Source organism: Drosophila yakuba, chromosome X (genome assembly GCF_016746365.2).
Source record: "Drosophila yakuba strain Tai18E2 chromosome X, Prin_Dyak_Tai18E2_2.1, whole genome shotgun sequence".
NCBI classification, from domain to species: Eukaryota; Metazoa; Arthropoda; class Insecta; order Diptera; family Drosophilidae; genus Drosophila; species Drosophila yakuba.
In genome coordinates this window covers 4,966,622-4,987,260 of record NC_052526.2, presented here as the reverse complement: position 1 = coordinate 4,987,260, position 20,639 = coordinate 4,966,622, and the positions used below count along the sequence as shown (strand labels likewise).

The 20,639-nt window shown below is 38.9% G+C and overlaps 1 protein-coding gene across 1 annotated transcript in view; it reads left to right on the top strand.

The window, feature by feature from the left end:
• The window catches only part of LOC6524306 (allatostatin-A receptor), a 72,520-nt gene that overhangs the window by 37,949 nt on the left and 13,932 nt on the right, over positions 1–20,639 (top strand). Inside the window, exon 3 of the mRNA XM_002100129.3 lies at positions 12,725–13,182. Within this exon, the coding sequence (XP_002100165.1) occupies positions 12,891–13,182 (292 nt within the window). The 5' untranslated portion in view covers positions 12,725–12,890. The remainder of the gene's footprint in view (positions 1–12,724; positions 13,183–20,639) is intronic.

The window sequence follows — 20,639 nt, the reverse complement described above, 5'->3', positions numbered from 1 at the left end:
ATTAAAACAATATGCAATATATTCTATTAAAAGTATTTTAACTTTGCTATGCATTAGTTAAGGTAAACTTTAGAACTACGCCGTACAAAACTCAAACTTAAATCCCTTCTCTCTCTTGCTCTCTCATTGACACCTGTGACCTGCGACATTGGGAGAGGTGTGAAACAGGTCAGTGGGAAGAGAGGGGCATTCAGGCGACACATGGCGGCATCATTAGAAAGGGACATCATGTGCAGCATATAATCACAATAAATGACAATGGCCGACAAGCTGGAGCCCTTCCCTGAGACGAAGATGGAAGAGATGTTTCTACTGCGTCACTAACTACAAAAATTGTTAACAACATATTTTGACAATGGTCTAATAAATAAAGGCAGACTAACCAAACCACTTAAATGTCAGGTTTTCGTTATGCCACAACAGCGAACTTTTTGGGGCGAGCAAAAACCAGAAATCCGTCAAATAGAAATATCAAAACAAATTACATTTGGCCCGACCGTGGAAATTGCAATCAACACAGGAATCGCATATGAAATGGCGACTTTTCGCCATGTTTTGCCCCTGAAAGGCACAGCCATCAACATTTCCCACCGAATTTTTGTAACATTTCCAGCAAGTTTATAACGCTGTTTTTGGCTTTTTATTATTTTTGGCGGTTCAAGCAAAAAGCTGTGCAAATAGTTGGGCAATTGAACGAGCTCCTTGCCGCGAAAACGTTGCCACATTAATGTCAACATTACTGTCGAAATTGCGTTTGCCCAAGTTGTAATTTCCTCTAAATTCCATTTCTGCAACCAGCAACGAGTATTTGCAAATAAATCCTTAAAGACGAACTGCAATTAGCTACCTTAAAGGAGATTAACTATTACATTTGATATTTAAAAATAGAGTCCTATAGTTTTATTTCGATTTTGTAGGAAAGTAACCATTTAGTTTAATGGAAAAATAAGTTGTATAGGAGTGCAGATGGCACCTCTGCAGCACTTCCACATTTCCCTAGCGAAGTTCCCTTTCAGCAATAACAAATCTAATGACAGGGTCAAAACCTTTCACCACGGATTACGGTGTATAAATACAGGGAATGGCAAGAAAAACGTATAACCAAACGCCACAGAACTCAGCTGGCATTCTTTGAAAGGATACTAATATAGAAAACGCTAAAAATATTCAAAGCTATCTGACGGCGTTTTGTAAATATAGCTCGTTGAAGGGGACACGGGTATGGCAGAAATGCGTATTTAATTAAAAACTCAATTCGATATTAATACATAAATGCGTATATATATATATATATATATTTATATGGAAATCAGGAAGTGTGCGTTTGTATGCGACTGTGTACAGAATTCCCCCATCGAAGCCAAAAGCTTTTCCTCCCTGGATTTTGGATAAAGGAATTTTCCTAAACAAACTTGGCCACCAAAGGGACTACGAACAAGAAGCGGGCAGCTTCGTCCTTCTATTCCGGCAGGACAGCAGCTGTTGCAGCTTCGTCCAGCGTTTCCCATTTCTCTATTATTTAATGAAAGCACATGAAAAATTAAATACAAATACTTGGCGTGTGCGACAAGTGGACAAGCAAAATTGTATAAAGGAAAGCCATTAGCTAACGGAGGCAAACCGGAGGCTGTGAAAACATTTAGTTCACCCGTTTAAATATGCAAATGGATACTCGAAAACTATTTTATTCACACACGCACATTCCCGCACATTGCCCAGTTTCCCGGAATACTCGTACAACTTCTTATTTTTCCATATTTCGTGTATGCTTCTCCATGTTGGCCTAGACCTAGAACCCGCCCTCGGCAGGCTGTTTAGTGTTATGTGCTGTTTACGAGGCCATAAAAGATGGGAAAACGAGACGGAAAGGCAGCGGCGGGAGGCGCTTGGGGAAAATGCGGAAAGTCCTAAATATCCTGGCTTCAAGCACACCGACGCTTACTCTACGAGAGGTCTTCAATTAGCACTAAAGAATATACTATCTCTGTCTCAAAGAAAGTTTAAATTATACCTATAAATTTTGATTAAAGATAATAGTTGACTTCATTGGATAACATTTTGAAAATGAAATCACCTTACGCCCTTGCCAAGACCTTAAAGATTTCCGAAACCACACGAAACAGATTTACCGCTTTTAAAGGTTTTCGCGAAGGCTTGTAAAGTGATTAGAAGTGAAAGCCTTCTGTCTGACATTGCGAAAGCTTTTGTACTGACAATCAAAAAAGAAAACCTCACGCAGGCAGACTGTAAAAAAAAAGATGGAAGACGAGAGGAAAACCCTCGGACACGAACATTCCGCATAAAAGCCATCGACATCATCGACAGGCTCTGACCAATAAGCCGGCTAGACCAGATCCCAACCGTAACTGAACCCGGCTCAAATCATGTCAACTTAGGCCACCACCGCTGGAGCTCGACCCATGTTTTGATACCCTGGAAGGAGGAATATTATACAAAGTAAAATCAGAATGATAAACCAAGCTTATGCATAGCAAGCGAAGTGAACAAAAGGGGAAATCTAATGTAGTTTAATCATAGGTTTAAAAAATCGTTACCAAACGTCTGGAAAATACTATGCTTACCAAACAACCTGTTGGCCAGGGTACATTAGTCTTCGATTCTGATGACAAGTCCTTCGTAGTTGTTTCGCAACCCTTTCGGCCTCCGCCCCTGGCTTTCGCCATTTCCAGTTCGCATATTTGCACGGGAAACGGAAAACGGAAACTGTTCTGTCCTGTAACGTCCTGTTCTGTCTGCCCTGGGATGTTATAGGGCCTATTGTGGGGCAGTGGGGCTGGGCCCTGAATCTGAGGATCTGAGGTTATGGGGTCCTGGAGTCCTGGGAAATGCGTAACTGGGTAACTGGGTGTCCGAGGCTTGGATTGCTTTTCGTTCGAGCAGCGGAAATGATTTGCCTAAGAAGGCAAGAATACGCGAAATCTTATTGAATTTTCCATTTCAATAAGAAATTTCTCTGCATTCAGTGTTTACGCTTCGTTTTGACGTTTTTTCATCTTTTTATGATAATTGGATAAATATGTTCAAGTCCACTGATTTATTCATTGGTGGTTGCTAAATTCACCTGAGTGGAGCTGAATGGAATTTTTGATCAAAGATATCAGTTCATTACTTCTAAATTAAATTATATATATAATATGTATCTTAGTCGATATTTGCGTTTGCTTTACTCTGATTTTCTGATTATGATGACTTCTTCCATTGGCTTTGGTATTAAGTTACACCTCTTTGTTCCATAACTTTAACCTAAAAAATAAATATTTTCGTGTGTGTTTTTCTTAAATGTTCACTTTGTCCTATGGTAAATAACATTACCGAAAAATAAAACCGAAGTAAATGGAACTGATTTATTTGTTTCCCCATATGAGCGGAATTCTTCGTCCTTCCGATTTTTGTTTGTTTTTATTGATGACACAAAAGCCGCATTGGATATTTACTTCTGCCATTTTCAACCACTTTCTGTCTTTATTGTGATGGGGATAAAAGTGAAAATGGATTTGCCTTTACAGAGCCATAATTATAACGTGTTCTGCGTATAAAATCAAGGAACACAAATTAAATAGGATGTCTGTAAGTCATCCCAACCTATGTAATAATCCAATTGATGTCTCGACAATAATATCTGTAATGGAAAAAGCATAGGGAATGCCGTATTGAAAAGCTTCCGGCCAAAACAAAGAGGAAAGAATTGTTGCATCTCCTGTAATTTTCCAATGATAGAGAGTGTGAAATTGTCCCGGTGCTCAATTTATACATATATACTTATAAATATATGTAGTTCACAGAAGGGGCCGACTATACCACATACATGCCCGATATAAGGAAGGCAACGCCTCTCTAATAGTTAATTTCATATTACAACAAAAAAGTTGTAATTGAACAAAACCAAATTTCGTTCGATCGTTATTACCGCTTTTTAACTGTACCGTGATACGATGAACCAAAAAGACAGATGGGTCTTTCAGCGGGTGGGAAGGGCGGATGTTCACTCAGGAGCGGAATTTCAGGGAGTTTGAGGTGGAGTCGCATTGTTTGGTTGCCAAGGAAAGGACGCCCCTGGCCAGCTTTTGACTTGTGTTTTTACAGCTGCTCAGCGTGAGCGTTTGCAGGTGTTACGCCTACCAGTCTCTACCCATTTTCCCTTATTTACCCCCCATCTATCACCACCCTCTAAAGCAATTTTCACCATTTTCCAGTGCGCTGCGAAATTTATATGCGTTGACAAGTTGAGCGCAAGGCCCACGACCACTGAAAGGTACAAACACTCAGCAGGAGAAATATCCTGCTGAGTCTACAGTAGGAAAAAATTCACTACATTTTGCTCACTAAAGAAGCACACTAAAAAAAAAAACAGCAAAAACAAAACGTTCACTTTTGATAATGTAGTTTTGTGTGTTATGCATTAAACTGGTGATTTTCAACAAAAATGTTGTGAAGAACTTTTGTGTCAACCGAAAAAAGTTGGTGACCACTCATATTTGACCCCTTCAACATAATCGAAAGTTCAATCAGCTTGATTGCACATCACCTAGTTGGAAATTTTCCCTTAGTTTCGCTCTTCTCTATTCTCTCTTTCTAAACCGTTTGAGGGAAGAGAAAGAGGGAATGGAAGACCATTTTCCCTCATTCTAATCCTCTAATATGCGACTCTCCGTGAACTTATGAACTTCATGTCGTATGCGTAATGTTAATATGCATAGAACTACAAAGTTTTTTAAAGCTGCTAAGTGTTTGTTGGCAAGAGAGATGGGGTGCGGTTTAAAAGAACTGCAAACTCATCGGGAGGAGATGGCAATCTGGGGGGGTCAGAGGCTCGGCTGGGGAAAGTGGGCGATGAAAGTAAAACTTTCGCATTTCGTGGGCGACATCAATGTGGCCACAAAATTGTGTGGCGCCAAAGTCAGAGGACCAGAACTAGGAGCAGACTAGGAGCACTACACAGAGAGATAATTTTAAGAGGCACTAGACTGCCTAATCTAAGGTTTTAAGAACTACTGTGCATAGTGTTTTGCTGGCAAAGGCGTGGCCTGCTTGCCTAGTTTTGCTCGGCCACTTGCTCGAGGAGGAACAGTGTCCCATCGTAGCAGAAAAAACCGCAACCCCGTTTTAACCCCACATTTTTCTGTGCTCGTTTAGTTGCCATTTGATTTGTTACATTTAAGTGGGCAGACACAAAAAAAAACTTTTCCAATATAGCGGCACAATAGCCCCACAATTTCCACCCAATTCTCAAACATTTTTCCGCCCCTCCTGCCGTTGGCCCCTCAACAGGTAACCACAAAACTGTCAGCAGACAGTAAACTTTGCCATCTCCGCCTTTTTCGTAGTTGTATGATAAAGTTTCTCCGTGTTTTTTCTCTCCTCTGCCGCTATTGATTGAGTGTTGAAAATGTCATATAACGTTTAACTGCAGGTCAAGAAAAAAAAAATCGGATTTCGACATCTTTCTTGTTGAAGTGTACTATTTCTAACTGACGCTGGACAAAAAACGGTTATATGCAACGGAATTGAAACGTGCTGAGGCGGCGTTAAGTCAATCCGTAACCTATAAGAAATTAAATGTATATTTCTTTATTTATGAAATTCATACATATATTCATAGTTCTTGTTTACTGTGACTTTTGCCATTGTGGGGAAGTTAATTTGCCAATTTCTAGTCATCACACCTGACCCCAAGCAAAACGAACGGAAAAGAACAATGACCAAAAAATTCATCTCCGCTGTGATGGCGTTTTACAATCAAAACTTCTTGCACGTCTTCGCCTCTCAGACACTTTTTTGTCATCGCCTTTTATATTTTTTGGCTGTTTTATCTGCCCATTTCGTGGTCCTTTGTTTGGTTGGGAAAAGTGAAGAGGGCAAGGAACGACGGATGAGAGAAATTGAAATGCAGGCCAAAACCTAAGCTGCATGTGATGACATTTCAGCCAGGGCATGTCCAGGATTCCCAGACAACGGATGACGAAAGACAGACAGGACTACTCACGATGGAATGTCATTTGAGCCGAGGAAATGGAATTGAAAATAGCGCACGAAAACAAGTATGGAAAAGCAAGCAAGTTAGCAACTGCTCTCGAAAATGCATTATGCTTTTCGTTTAAGCCAGGGGTATGTTTGGAAACTTAAAGTTTCAACCTTATTTGTGATACTAAATGGTATCAGCCACTTCAATCGTGCTCAAGTATAAGTTGAGACATAAATGAGTCGATCCACTTCTTCACTTCTTCACTTGGTCTGCAGAATAAGATACTCGCACTCCACACCACCACAAAAACCCCAATTGGTCCAGCTTGTGCGAATGGAAGACCATCGATTAAGCGAAATGCAACCCAATAAATGGCATCCTTTCTATGAAACCTGGACACTCGCTAAGAATAAGCCACAAAAAAAAAGAAGAAAAACTCATCCAAAAGTCTGGGATATTGCAAAGACGAGCAGTGAGTGCAAAATGGATATATGTATTTATAAGAACTAACAAATCAAAAGAAGAAGTCCACCGCACTCATTCATCCTAGCATTCACGCACGACTGAGCACACACGACAACCCTAGAGCCTGGGGGCATGGCAACCCTGCTCGGAACTTTGATTTTTCCACTCTCTTCCGCACTCACTCTATCTATCACTGTTATCCCCCGACTCTTTCAATTTCTACTGCCCTCGAAAGTCACATTTCCCCAAAACCTCGCCAGCGAAAATTGGGCAGAGGAAAGCGCACGTTCTCATCGCATCTAACTTTTTTCGGACCGAGTTCACAGCTTACCACCGGATAGAGTAAAAAAATTTGTTTTGACCTGAGCTCTACAGCGTTTAAACCGTAGTTTAGCCGAGTATGTTCAAATTAAATTTGTCCGACAAAAGTCATATTTCATGTTGGTTTGTATAAGAGTGTATGAGAGTGGTTAACTTTGCGGACTTTCAACGACTCCTTATCATAACAATTAGGCAAAGTGCTTCGCAAATTTGTGCACTTTTATAGGGGCTATCGCCCATGGTGACTGTGCGCCGCATATGGCTGCCATTATGAATGGACTCGTCCACTCGACCACCCGCTTTTCCGCCCGCCCGTCCGCTTTTCCAACCGCTTTTCCCACCAGTTCGCCCCATGCTCTCACATGAGGGTGAGTGTGCTTTTGGTTGGCGGGTGTTTGTGCTGCGCTTTAACCAATTAGGAAATTACTTGTGTAAAGTGTTTGCCACAACAGCAGTAAAACAAATACCAATAGGAAATTTTCCCCTTCCCACTGGGAAAACGACATCGAAATGCCCGAGGAAACTCTGGTCTAAAACCCCTGGGCTTAAAGTTCAGCCAACGATCGTTAGCCATTCTGGCTTCAAGAGTCTCCGTCTCCCTAAAAATCAATAAAAATGCTTCAAACTTTCAGTTAAAAACAAGAACTAATTACCACAAAAGAATTAATATATATGTATAGGGGAACAAATCTGAAAACTATTGAGCGCAATACACCTGCAGGGATTTTCAAACCTTAAATGCCAGAGCAATAAAGCTTATTGAAGTAATTTGCACGTTAAGCTTTGGCCTAAAGTGTATGCATCGAACATTCCAGGTACTATTTTGCAAGAATTGTAATGCTTTTATACTAATCATTGTGCTATTAATTCGTTACTTCTTAATCACAAATTTTCACACAATTTACCTTTGGTTTTTACTTAATTGTGCCGCTCGGTTTACTTCACTCAACTTTTTAAAAATCTCTTGCTTTTAATTATCTTTTTTTTATTAATCACTTAATTTTTCTTGATACCTCTCGTACTTTAACATCCAATGAAACTTTAGCCCAACGAAACACAAACTTAAAGTTCATTTTTAGAGACGAAGATGGAAAACCCAAATCAAAACCAGCGAAACCAACGACCGTTGGGAATTTGTTGCCATAGCCAAGAAGCAGATTAAGTTTTTAATTAATTCTTTCTAGCAGGGCGGTGGTTTCTGGTTTTTGAATGGGGATGGAGATGGGGAGTGGCGGGCTTGTAGCCGACTTTAAAGTCAATTAGTTTCATAAATCCGCGTTGACACATATTTGATTAAAAAGTTGTGCTCCGCCAACCCGAAAACCAAGCAAATGCTGAAAAGAGATGGTGACGGTAAAAAACTAAAGAGAACCAAAGAAATTTGTATGTATGTACACACACGCCAAATTGGCTTTTAATTACATCTAATCAAAAGTTTTCCTAAATAGAAACTGGATTATGAAATTTTGGAATTGTAATCCCATGAAAGTTAATGTTCATATGTAAATGATAGCTTGGGTATCACATAGGACTGAAATATTTGTTGATATTTAGTTTTAAATAATAAAACATATTTAATGACAAAACATATATAGTTTTCAGCACTACCGTGTTATAGCCACACTCAGTTGCTTTGTAGTAGTAAATGAATGCCACCGATGACCGATAAAAAGTGGTTAATTAATAAGAAAATATTATCGCTGTCTGAAAAATCATTTCTCTTTGGTTTTATGACATTTAATTATAGATGACATTACCGAAGCAAATTACACAATCTGTTTGGCTGTATGACTGTATATTAACTGCGTATTTGTGTCCGAGGCTTGGAATTATTCTATTGTTTTAATGAATTCAGTGGTTTCATATTACGACTATCACTGCGTTGGACTTTAATTTGTAATTACATTTTTGTGGCTTTCTACCGTTGACCATTCCGTAGGCAATTTGATTGAAGCATCCTTTTGACAGTCAAATGGCAATAAAGCTGCGACCCACCCTTCGTTTAAACTCAATAAAGGCAATAACGATATCAAGTATACGCCACGACAGCCCGCTCTTCGTTAGGCTCCTTTTCTGCATTTTTTTCCACCCTATTCCTCATCTTTTCCATCTATGGAAATAGCCCAATGACAAACATATTTAATTTATACATACACACGACACTGCACATGCACTATTTCCCTTTAAATGGAAAATTGTTTGACGGGCGAGACAAATGAGCAGTGCGTGGAAAATGCACAGAACATATATTCACATATACATATATATATATGAATAGAAGGGGTAATTTCTCGCATTTTATCGGGTTGATCGGAACAGTTTAAAGTTGAGTGCAAAACATTGGTTGAATAATTTATTTATTGTTATGCACTGGTATTTTTAATTAAAATCGTTAACGACTGTTTTCTATTGCAATTGTAATTATATTTAATGACAAAATAAATATTTTATGTAAATAATTATTATTTAAGTTTTATGATTTTATTTTTAATAAGTTAAAACTTGTTGTTGGCTCTTCTATTTTTGTTATACATTATTATCGATTGCCTTTGGTCTACGGTTCTGATTTATCTGCTTTTTTTACTCTTCCACTCTAACAGTTTGTAAATGGACCCCATAATATAAAAAAAAAAAAATACCAATATGTCTTGATTATGCGCTGTCTCCGCAACCAGTTTTTTTCAAGCAATTTTTAGGCTTGACTTATTCGCTTTATTCACTGAGAGATAATTAATTATTAATATTTAATTTATAGCAGATGTTGCCTGTGTTTGGTTTCGAATTTAATGATGATGTTATTGTTTGCCGCCTGCCTTTTGGTGTTTTTGCTTGGCTGACTTTTATGATTCGCACTCGGGCCATAAAATCGCAATTAGATTGAACGCCACGCACAGAAAAGCCACATGAGCAGTGTCCCCCTTTTTTCTTCTAATTGAAATAAATGGAATAATCATCTACCCTCAAATAATTGACTAAAGCTGGAATTGCTTTTCGGCCGAATTGGAATTTGCATTTGTGGCGCACAAACCCATGTGCGGAAGTCCATGGTCGATGAATACTCACTTAGGGGGTTGCTTACATGCAGACAACTACGCCGCGTATACGCAGTCTCCGCATCGGTGCGTATACGTAATCTCCTCGAACCAACAATCCAGTACAATGACAGATTGAATGATTGACTGACTGCCCACTGGCATTCGCCATTGCACCACAGATAGAAAAATAACACTCCAACAGGCTTCAGATTTTAAAATATTTTTTTTTTTTTTCATTAACTTAAAAATATTAAAGGCAGAAAATATTAACCCTAGGCTTTGAGGAACTGCACTGTAGTTTTCAGTCACGCTGATTTTCAAATGTTGTTTTCAGTGTAGTAATTGCATTGTGTTGCGATTATTGGTGGACATGGACTGTCATGAATCGACTGAACACGGATAATTGAAGGATTCCTGTTCTCAATGCCACACCAATTCCATTAACAATTGATGGGCGATAAGGGGATTAAAGGCAACTAATGCATTCACGAACACCATTCATTGATTCGATACACATCGAAATTAGATAATAAGACCGTCTTAAGTATGATTTTAGTTTATAAGTTCAAGTGCTACAAGTTTCGTACAAATTTATAATTTTAGTATATAATAATACACTTCTTCTGACATTTTTTCTGTTGAATACATTTAACTTGTGAAACTAACAATTCCAATTTCAAGCCCCTACGACCTCGACGGCTGTATCGCATTTCCCGACGGAAAATCGGGAAAAAGCTTCATCCGGGAAGGGGAAACTCAAGACAGAGTCAGTCGCTCTTTTATATGCCTCTTAATCCTTAAACAGTTTGCCACAAAGCGAAATTTATCTGAGAAGCCGTAAATCAAATCAGCTTAATACGCTTAACATAAATCGTGGAGTTTAGAAAACGAGAAAAAAAACCTTTAAATCGCGCATACCAGTCTATAATTCCTCAACACAGATAGCGTCGCCGAAAAATGAGTAATAATATCTGCGATAAGAAGAGACAAACAGTTCATAATTATTGCTTGATTTAATTAAAATCACTGCGGAAATAATTTACCGGCACGACTGGCAATTTGTGACAACAATCACAGAAGTGCTCTCGATAACATCTGCATAATTTATAGTTGGCAATTTCTTTGAATGGATGTGTCTCTCGCAAAATTGTACGCATACAATGCCAAATTGATGCTGTCTGTTATTATACCCGTTACTCGTAGAGTAAAAGGGTATACTAGATTCGTTGAAAAGTATGTAACAGGCAGAAGGAAGCGTTTCTGACCATATAAAGTATATATATTCTTGATCAGGATCAATAGCCGAGTCGATTTGGCCATGTCCGTCTGTCCGTCCGTCTGTCCGTCCGTCTGTCTGTCCGTATGAACGTCAAGATCTCAGGAACTACAAAAGCTAGAAAGTTGAGATTAAGAATACAGACTCCAGGGACATAGACGCAGCGCAAGTTTGTCGAATCATGCTGCCACGCCCACTTTAACGCCCACAAACCGCCCAAAACTGCCACGCCGACACTTTTGAAAAATGGTTAAAAATTTTTTCATTTCTGTATTGGTCTTGTAAATTTCTATCGATTTGTTAAAAAACTTTTTGGTCTTGTAAATTTCTATCGATTTGTTAAAAAACTTTTTGCCACGCCCACTCTAACGCCCACAAACCGGCCAAAGCTGCCACGCCCACACTTTTGAAAAATGTTTTGATATTTTTTCATTTTTGTATCAGTCTTGTAAATTTCTATCGACTTGCAAGAAAACTTTTTGCCACGCCCACTCTAACGCCCAAAAACCGCCAAAAACTGTCAGTGTTGAAGACTCTCCTTCGCACTTTCACTAGCTGAGTAACGGGTATCAGATAGTCAGGGAACTCGACTATAGCGTTCTCTCTTGTATTTTTATTTCTGTCTGACACTTATTCCACAAACGAATCGCGTTCCTCAATTATGGCGCCTCGTCCTTTTTTCTCGTCATCGTTTGTCAATCCCCTTCGTTTGAGCTCCATTTTTCTCTGTTTTTGTGTTACTCGCTTAATAATATGTTAATTGACAGCTTAAGCCAACCGTCAGCGAGGGGTGCGTGCCATTTCAGATACGACATGACAGCACATATGTCTCCTCGATTAGTAGTTAAAGTGTAATGCCATTGGACAGCAAAACGAAAAAAGGAAGCAGCATAAAACCAAAAAAAAAAAACAGGAGAATAAGGGCGGGTAACATGTACACAAGTGTTATCCTTCGTCGGCTAATTGATGCAGCGCACGTGGCGTATGCGCTATATTCCGTTCTGGATTTTCGACATCGATGTTATTTATTTAACTATGCAAATGTGATGAATATCTGCCAAGGTCCGCAGTCTGTTTTCCAGAAAAATGCCATTCTTTCCTTGTAATGGAATTAAATTAATTTTACATAATTTGTACATGGCCATCCAGATGATGTTCTGTGGGACAGTGCCATTCGATTAGAATGGATGGCTGCAAATTCAATATGTCTGCTTAAATTAAAGAAAATGGTAAATGTAATCGATTTCTTAAAAAGTTGAAAAACATTAAAATTCTAAAGAAAAGATACAAATTAATAAATTGCGACAAAAATGTTCTATGCTCTATTTGCTCGTAAAACAAAAAGTTTAATTTCAATGCACAAAATCTAATCTGGAAATGTACTAAAACTCCTAAGTATTTAGTTTGTAAAAAGAAGACCCCAAATTTGGCCCACGGTGCAGCACATTTCACTTTCGTTTATTGGGTCGAAACAAAAAGGAAAACTTATCCAAACGCCCACAAATCGACGGTCTTGACTGTCCATCTATTTTGCGTAGAGGGCGATATGGATGTAGATTTATTCGCATCTCTATGGCCACGTATCTGTATCTGCCAGTTCATATCTAAAATATTTATTACACCACTTCAATTTGTCTCTTTCAGGGCGATATAACTCACGGGGATATGCAAATGCCGAGGTGGGCGTGGCCGAGGGCGTGTCGCAACAAGCAAATGCGAAAAGCCAAACAATAGAGACAGAGACATCCAATTAAAAAGGCCCTACAGAATCGAATACTATATATATACTTATATATATATATCTGCCAAGATGGCTGGCCATCGGTTGCCGGCTCTTTTGTTGGCGATGCTAATTAGCAGCTGGCCAAAAGCCTCTTTGGGCGCCACTGGAAACGGCAGCATGGCAAGCGTTAGCAACAGTAGTGGCAACAATTATGCATTCACCTCGGAACAATCGGATCACTCGGACCACAATGCCAACGACTCCATGGAATATGATGCCGAGAGTGTGGCCCTTGAACGGATCGTATCGACAATAGTTCCGGTGTTTTTCGGCATTATCGGATTCGCAGGACTTTTGGGCAATGGTCTGGTTATTCTGGGTAAGTTTCAACCCCTCCAAAATTTGTTTAACCAACAGTTTAGATATTTGTTCCAACTCAATAAAAAAATACGGAGTTGATACTTTTGGCATGTTCAACAAAAACCTGCCTAGTTATACACTTCCTAAATAAACAACCTAAACATTACGATTTTCGCAGTGTATGCCCCCCTTTTTGCTATAAAAATGCGGATTCGCATCCGACGAAACGCTTTCATTAGCGACCTCTGGCAAATTATGCGTAATAATTGCAAATGAAGCTGCAAAGGACGAAAAGCAATAAGGATGAGGTGCTGGAGTGCCATAAAAACATAAAATCGCATGCAAGAACCGCGCGTTCAGGCGGAAGCTAATTGATTTTTTATATCCCATTAAGGGAATGGGCGAATAACGAGAGGTGTGAGGCTGCGATCGTTAAGATTGCAATTTGCTAGTATTGCAGAAATTTAATAGGCCAGCAGTAACAAACTGGCGCATTCGGCACATTGCGTTTCGATTCATAGTTAACAAGCAAATGCTTAAGTATTCATAAAACGGAATGGAAATGTAAAGAGCAGTCTCCTTGGAAACCCTCTGTGGTGTTTTCACAAATAAAAAATAATACAAAATATAACGTGAAAATAAAATAAATTTGCCCTAATTTAATCATTTCTCTGCAGCGCGAGAAGTGAAAGGCAATGAAAGAATGTCAGGGGGCCAAATGGGTTAAGACAAAGAGGGAAATTTACCTCAAACACTTGAGTGCCTGCCTGTCTCTGTGTGTGTGAGTGTGTGTGTGAGTGTGTGTGTGCGTGTGTGTGAGTGTGTGTGTGCGTGTGTGCAAGTGGACAAGTATGTGTGCTCTATCACCGACACAACAGACTAAATCTCAACAGGCAAACTTATTTTGCATGCAGCATTTTTCGTCTCTTTTCTACGCTTTGTTGTTTTCTCGTTGCAACCTTGGTGTGAAATTCTCGGAGGCCATCTTACCTCACCTGGAATTTGCCTCGTGTGTGTGTGCTGGTGTGTGTGGGTATGTGGGTTGGCCACACACCATCTAGCCACCGGAAAAACAAGGCAGAAACAAAACAGAGAAACATGCTCAAACAGCTCGAAGGAAGAATCTAAAAATAAGAAAATCACAAGGCAAAAAAATAAAACTGAAAAAAGGCGGCTGCTCTAAGTGTAGCGGTGAAACTAAACCCCTGACGTCGAGCACTAAGAACACAGTTCTTTCACCATCCACCTCTTGACTATAAGCTTCCGTTCAAGCCTTTCTCTTAAGCTCGGTGGCGCAATAAAAGTGAAAATGAAAAGAACTTACAGTAATAAAGACATAGCCAAACTCAATTAGACCAAAATCACTCTAGACCCATAGCAATATGACAGGATTTATGAAGACTCCGAAATTCTAAGGATTTTAATTCATTTTACGCTAATAAATAGTTATAAGCGTATTTCGAAAATAATGGAACTTTTTAAATTTTGTTTGGCACAACGCTTGATTTTTGGATTGCTTTTGTTCAGCTATCTTAACTAGAATTGAGTCTCAAGCTAAGACAAATGTGTTTGAGAACCCTTGAAAGTTATCCAAGAAACAAATGAGTGGGTCAAAGTGCAGGCGTTGGAGGGCCACGCCCACTGATGCCGAGTAAAAAGTGTTTTCCATGTCGCTTTTCTCCGGTTGCCTATCGCATTCTCGGCGCTGTCAGGCCAAAGGAAAAGTTTTATTAAAGTCGCAAGTGGCATCCAATTGCCCACGACATCCACCCACAATTTCCCAGCATCCTGCTCAATTTTACTCGGTATGCTTCTGTGTGGAAAAGCCACTTTGTCAGCTGCGTTGGCGGCATTATGATAAATGATTTGTAAATGAACGTGTGGATTTTATGGCAAATTATGAAGGCGAAAATTAGAGCCACTCAACTGGGTGAACTTTCGAGTTTGACTAGTGCCGCAACGACAACTAGAGCTCTAGGCTAGCCTAGTCTGAAGAATACTCTGAAAATATGTTGGGTAGCAGCTAAGTGCTTGAAAAGACTAGTGCGTTGTGTACATATGTATGTACCACTTATCGGAAACGTGTATCTTAAATATTTCCAACTGGACAACTTTATTTAAGATACATTTTAATACTAGACTCTGTACAATGGACCCGAAATTGTACAAGTGAGAATGTGAAGATTTAGCAGCCTGCGGTGCATAGTGCAGGAGTTTACTTATGGCTTATAAAAAGATAATTTGTCAAAATGCCATTACACATGACCAGTTAAAAAAACGCCAGCAGACATCATCATCATCATCATCAACGCAGGCATCATTATAACATTATCCGTGTGGGAGATAACGTGCTGCATTTTATGGCAGATAAGTACATTTTCACACCCAAACGCACACGACATATTGATAGATGAAGGCCTTGTGCCTTGCATGGGCATTAAGCTGAAATTTATTTAATTTCAGCATTGCTCTCGCCGCAAAACTATGGTATTTCCCTAGATACTTTGGCAAATGTATGCATAAGTTTACACAACTTTGACACAAACTGTCAACAGCAATTTTGTAAATCTGCCGAGCGAAGCAAACCGCAACACGAATCCAAAACACACAATCCTTTATGCTTAATTATAATTTATGTTTCAAGAATATTTTGGGGGGCCGCATTGTCACTTCAATTTGCATTGGCCTTTGTTGGTAGAGAACGGTTCACTTTGACAGGAGTTTTTGGTCTTCCATTTGCGAAATAAATCCAGCCCAGTGGCGTATGTATATCCCAGTCGAGGGGCCCACAAATTCAGTTATAAAATTGTAATTGCCTAGACGAACAAGAACGTGACTCAGTCCCCTAACGATAATCCTGTGCAACCGATTTCCACTACGTTTCCTGGCCACAGGAGCGGTATGCAAAGTTATCAGGACTCTGGGAGGAGCTACAAAGTTTTGAAAAGGCTTTTGGAAAAGCAGCTAAAGTTTTTCACACTTTTTGGCAACCGAACAGGCAGTGCATATTCATATTTTTTAGGAAGTGCGTGCAGTCATAACAAACTTTCAATTTCATTTCTATGAATTTATATTTACTTTTAGATCACTTTATATCACATTTCAAAATAGAGGGTATGTGCTAGTTGAAATAGCTTCCATCGTAGCCTCAATACTTTTTCTGTTTTTTCTGTTGTCCTGGCTGAGCTGGCAAATTTGATTTGGTCCCAAACCCAAAACATGTTTCTCATTCGACACAGTTTTCCCCCTTTTTGTTTTTTTTTTTTTTTGTTTCGCCTGGCATCCTTTTTTGACAGATGGAACCGCAAAATCAACTTAAATGAGGGCGTAATACAATTTCTGGGGATATATAGCCGAAAGGGTTGCAGATAAGATAGATGATGGCGTGAAGAGGGAGTTGAGAAAATCTTATCCACCTGCATCCCGACATCCTGCGAATCTGTGAAGGCCACGCCAAGGACGCCATAAATTGTTTGCACTTTTGCCATTGTTATTATGGCTTTTCGCTGGAAAATGCATTTACCGTTTCCCCGATTTCTGCACATATTTGCATGTAAACATGGCTGAGGGAATTCTCGATTGTTATACTATGAACAATTTGCTTGGAATGCCCCACACATGATTAGAACTGAAAACCCGATTGCCCACCCAGCAAGTTCCGCGAAAAGTGCTTTAACTAATAGCATCAATATACAGTTTTCGATGCCATTAAATAGAAATCTTGGTGATTTTGATTATTCTTGTGATATACAATGTATAAAAACGTATTCCTTTGCCTGATATTTCTAGCGTTACAGCTACAATTTCGTTTGGTTGCTTATTGCTCAACCATAAAAGTAGACACACACATGCATTTACATTTTTTTCACATTTTTTGTAATTTTTGATGATGATTTTTGAATGTTGGCCGAAAATCGTTTTCCCGTGTTTTTGCCATTCCAAATATCAGTATTTTGGACAGAACATTCTAACTAATGGTCCGAATATGGACTGTCATACCTTGTTGAGCTCGTAATTAAATTTCCAACTGTGTTTTCAGAAAAAAATTAAATTTTTGTTCAAATTTGTTGTTATTTTTGATGATGTTACCCTTTACTAAAATTTGGCAAAAAATTATTTTAACAGAGTCGGTCTAAAAGTGTTTTGGTAGGTTTGTTTTGGTAATTAGTAGTACAAAAATGTAATTCTTTTAACTTTCTGAACATTTTTAGCCAAGTTATACCGAAAATATCAATCGTAAATATTACATTTTTGCTAAAAATTGTTTTCCCTTTATTTTGCGATTATTAATATTAGTATAGAGGCCAGGCCTCTAAGAAGGCTTAAGAGAAAGGGCTTTGCCAAAACAATTGGACTGTTTTAAAGACCCCCTCGATGTTTGAGATTTTGTTGTTAGTCCTTCCGCGAAAAGTTTGGTTTGGTTATATTGTTTATATGTTTAATTGCAATGTTATAGTACTGGTACTACATGTACGGATTCGTCGTAAAACTAAATAAAAAAAGACACACACATGCAACCGATAAGTCCTGATGCGAAGTATACACCTGATTCCATGCTTCAAATTCTTTATTATCGGAAAATGCCGAGTACTTTGCTTTCTGGCCAAGCCTCAATCATTCGAGAGGCTTGTATGTTTCCTCCAGGAACCATATGTATATTTTTGTTTCTTTTTTTTTTTTGTGAAGAAAATATGTTGCAGGCTGCACGTAGTTGCAATTTGAGGGAGCACATGCGAGTATTTTAGTGTGAAGCCCCGTAAAAACGTACGCACAAAAGTATGCAATGAAAGAGGCATTTAAGAGGCATATGATCACATGCGTGTGTGGGTGCGTTGTTTGTGTGGGTGTATGTGCGTTGGGTAAATTTACACAAATCCACAAGGCGTACAAATTTATTATCCAGCGTTGATAGTGATAAAATTTATAACCAGCATTGAGCGCACCGCCTAAAAGCGGACAGTACAAACACAAACACGGCCGCACACACACGCAAACAGACAGAGAGACAGACAGACAAACAATGCCCTAGTGAGCCACACACACGCACACAGAGGCAATTGTGCGTGGGTGGATGGCACACTGTGTCCCACTCACTTGCACTGTCTATCTCGCTTCCACTCTCCGTACATTCGTCATATTTATGCTTTTTTATGGGCCATGTACAATTTTATTGTTTTACTTTTCAATGCAATGTCTGCCGGGGCCTGACACACACACACACTCACTCACATTGTGCCACATATGTACATATATGCCACAGCATTGGTCAAACAAGTGGTACACATTCTTAATATAATATTGTTGAGTGTAAAAAAGTTTTCTCTGCAGCACACTATTGTTTGTGGTTGCTGAATATCATTTAAAAGTAGATTGTTAAATCGGTATACTTTCCCTTTCGAGTACACTATATTCTTGATCACAGCTGTATCGAAGGACTCGGAAAATGGGGAGATACCCACTGAATACCGGAATACATGTACTGCTTAGGACCCCAAAACCCGTTTGGCTCGGTGAACAAAGGCAGCAAACAGGTATAAAATGCCAGAGCTTCGCTGTCTTCCTACTCATGATATGCACAAGGACAGGACTTTCCGGCTTGCGATAACTTCAGAAATGAAATCATTTATTTTATCGCCACAATAATCCTTAATATTTAAAACGTGTGTTAAACAACAAATGATTGAAAAAAAACCCCGAAATCAGTTAGTTTTATTGATTGAATACTCTAAGCATAAAATTCTCCAAAGGACTGTTCCAGTTTGGGGAACACTCTTCTACAGTTTCTATTTGCCGGCTCTTTTTTGTGTGCATTTCTCCGCATACTTTCTTTTGTCCTCCCCCTTACTTACCCCCCTTTTTAGGGGCTTTTCGACCTTTCGACGTCTTCATCATTCACACACTTGTGGCGCACTCTTGTCAACACATATGCGCCCATAATGGCCGTACCATATGGCCAGGTGTCCCCAGATCCCACAGCCATATCCTCATCCTCATCCTAATTCTCATCGTCGGTGCTCGTCTTATTCGCATCCCTAGTTGTCTTTGGGCTTTTTGGCCCCTGGCAAGTGGCCATAGGTTTTTTGTTCGCCTGCTGACTGATGCAAATCCCATCAATAATCCAACAATGCTGCGCCGCTCAAGACGAGATGTTGGTATATAAAATAGAAACTGAGAGGAGAAAAAAGAAACAATAGAAAGAATTACTTTAAATATATATTTTTTTGGTTTTTTTGCTATTCAAGATGTTTTCATATGGCAGTAAATAGTTTTCAAAAATATTTATAAAATTTAGTTAAAGTGTTTAAATTTAAAGTGTTGTACGTTTAATTGAACACTGTGCTTAGAAAGTTTACTGTGCATGATGATTGACTGCTCGTCTGGTTGACTGATTCACATTTGTTTGTCAACGATAATGATGAGCTCACGACGTTGATGTAAAATTTCATGCTGCTACTATGCATTGTTCTCAATGTAAGGGGTACAATGGCATTGTTAAGCGAGTGTCTGTCCAATATTTACAGACTATTTACCTCCTATATACATAGATGCCCTTTAATATAGACGTTGTGCTGCAAAACGATTTAAATATGGTAAAAATATTGCAGCTTATCCCAGCGCTAGTCATATTAAGGAATTAAAAAATATATGGAGATTATCTAAACAGGAGGTTTTGCATTCACAGAAGCTTAATAACTTGAATGACATTTGAATTTATTGCCCAACGGCTGTTCAATTAAATTTTAATGAACTCAGGAAGTCAGGTGCATTTGATTGGATTATTAATGTGTTTTGATAGGTACTTAGCTTAGCTTGACACTTTGTGTGGTAAGTGATAGGAATGTATCTTAAAATTAATTAATTGACCACAATTGACTACTAAAGCAATTAAGATATACAAATAATTAAACCAAAGTGTACATCTCTGATTCAACACTCGTTTATCATTTTTGGACAACTCACACTTTAAAGCACATATATAAATTATTAACAAAATAATGAATTAACTATTAAGACCGTTGTTTAATCGAAAATATACCCACGGGCTTCATCAAATGTACAGGACTCTCAGTTTAAATACTCATTGTAACGAAAGAGCATGGTTCTGAACTCAATTCAATCTGCCCATAGGAAAATTTTTCTCGGCAAATGTCCTCTTCCTTTTTTTGATTTATCTAAGATTCGCCCCACACTCGGCTTCCCTTCGCCTGGCATTAAATATGTATTTGTATAGGCTGGCAAATGATGCAAATAAAAGAAGAGAAAACAAAACAAAAATAATGAAGGCTGGACACACCGCCGATTTCGGAGAGTCTGAAGATTGCAGAAGAACCCACAAATGGGCCAAGAAAAGGACAATGGACCAAGGGTCTTTTGTAACCGGATATTCATGTGCCAAAACAGGATGTCTTTCTGTCTGTGCTGTGCATTAAAATTTAAATTAATTGCCATAGCCAAGGGAACTGTACTTATGTACGT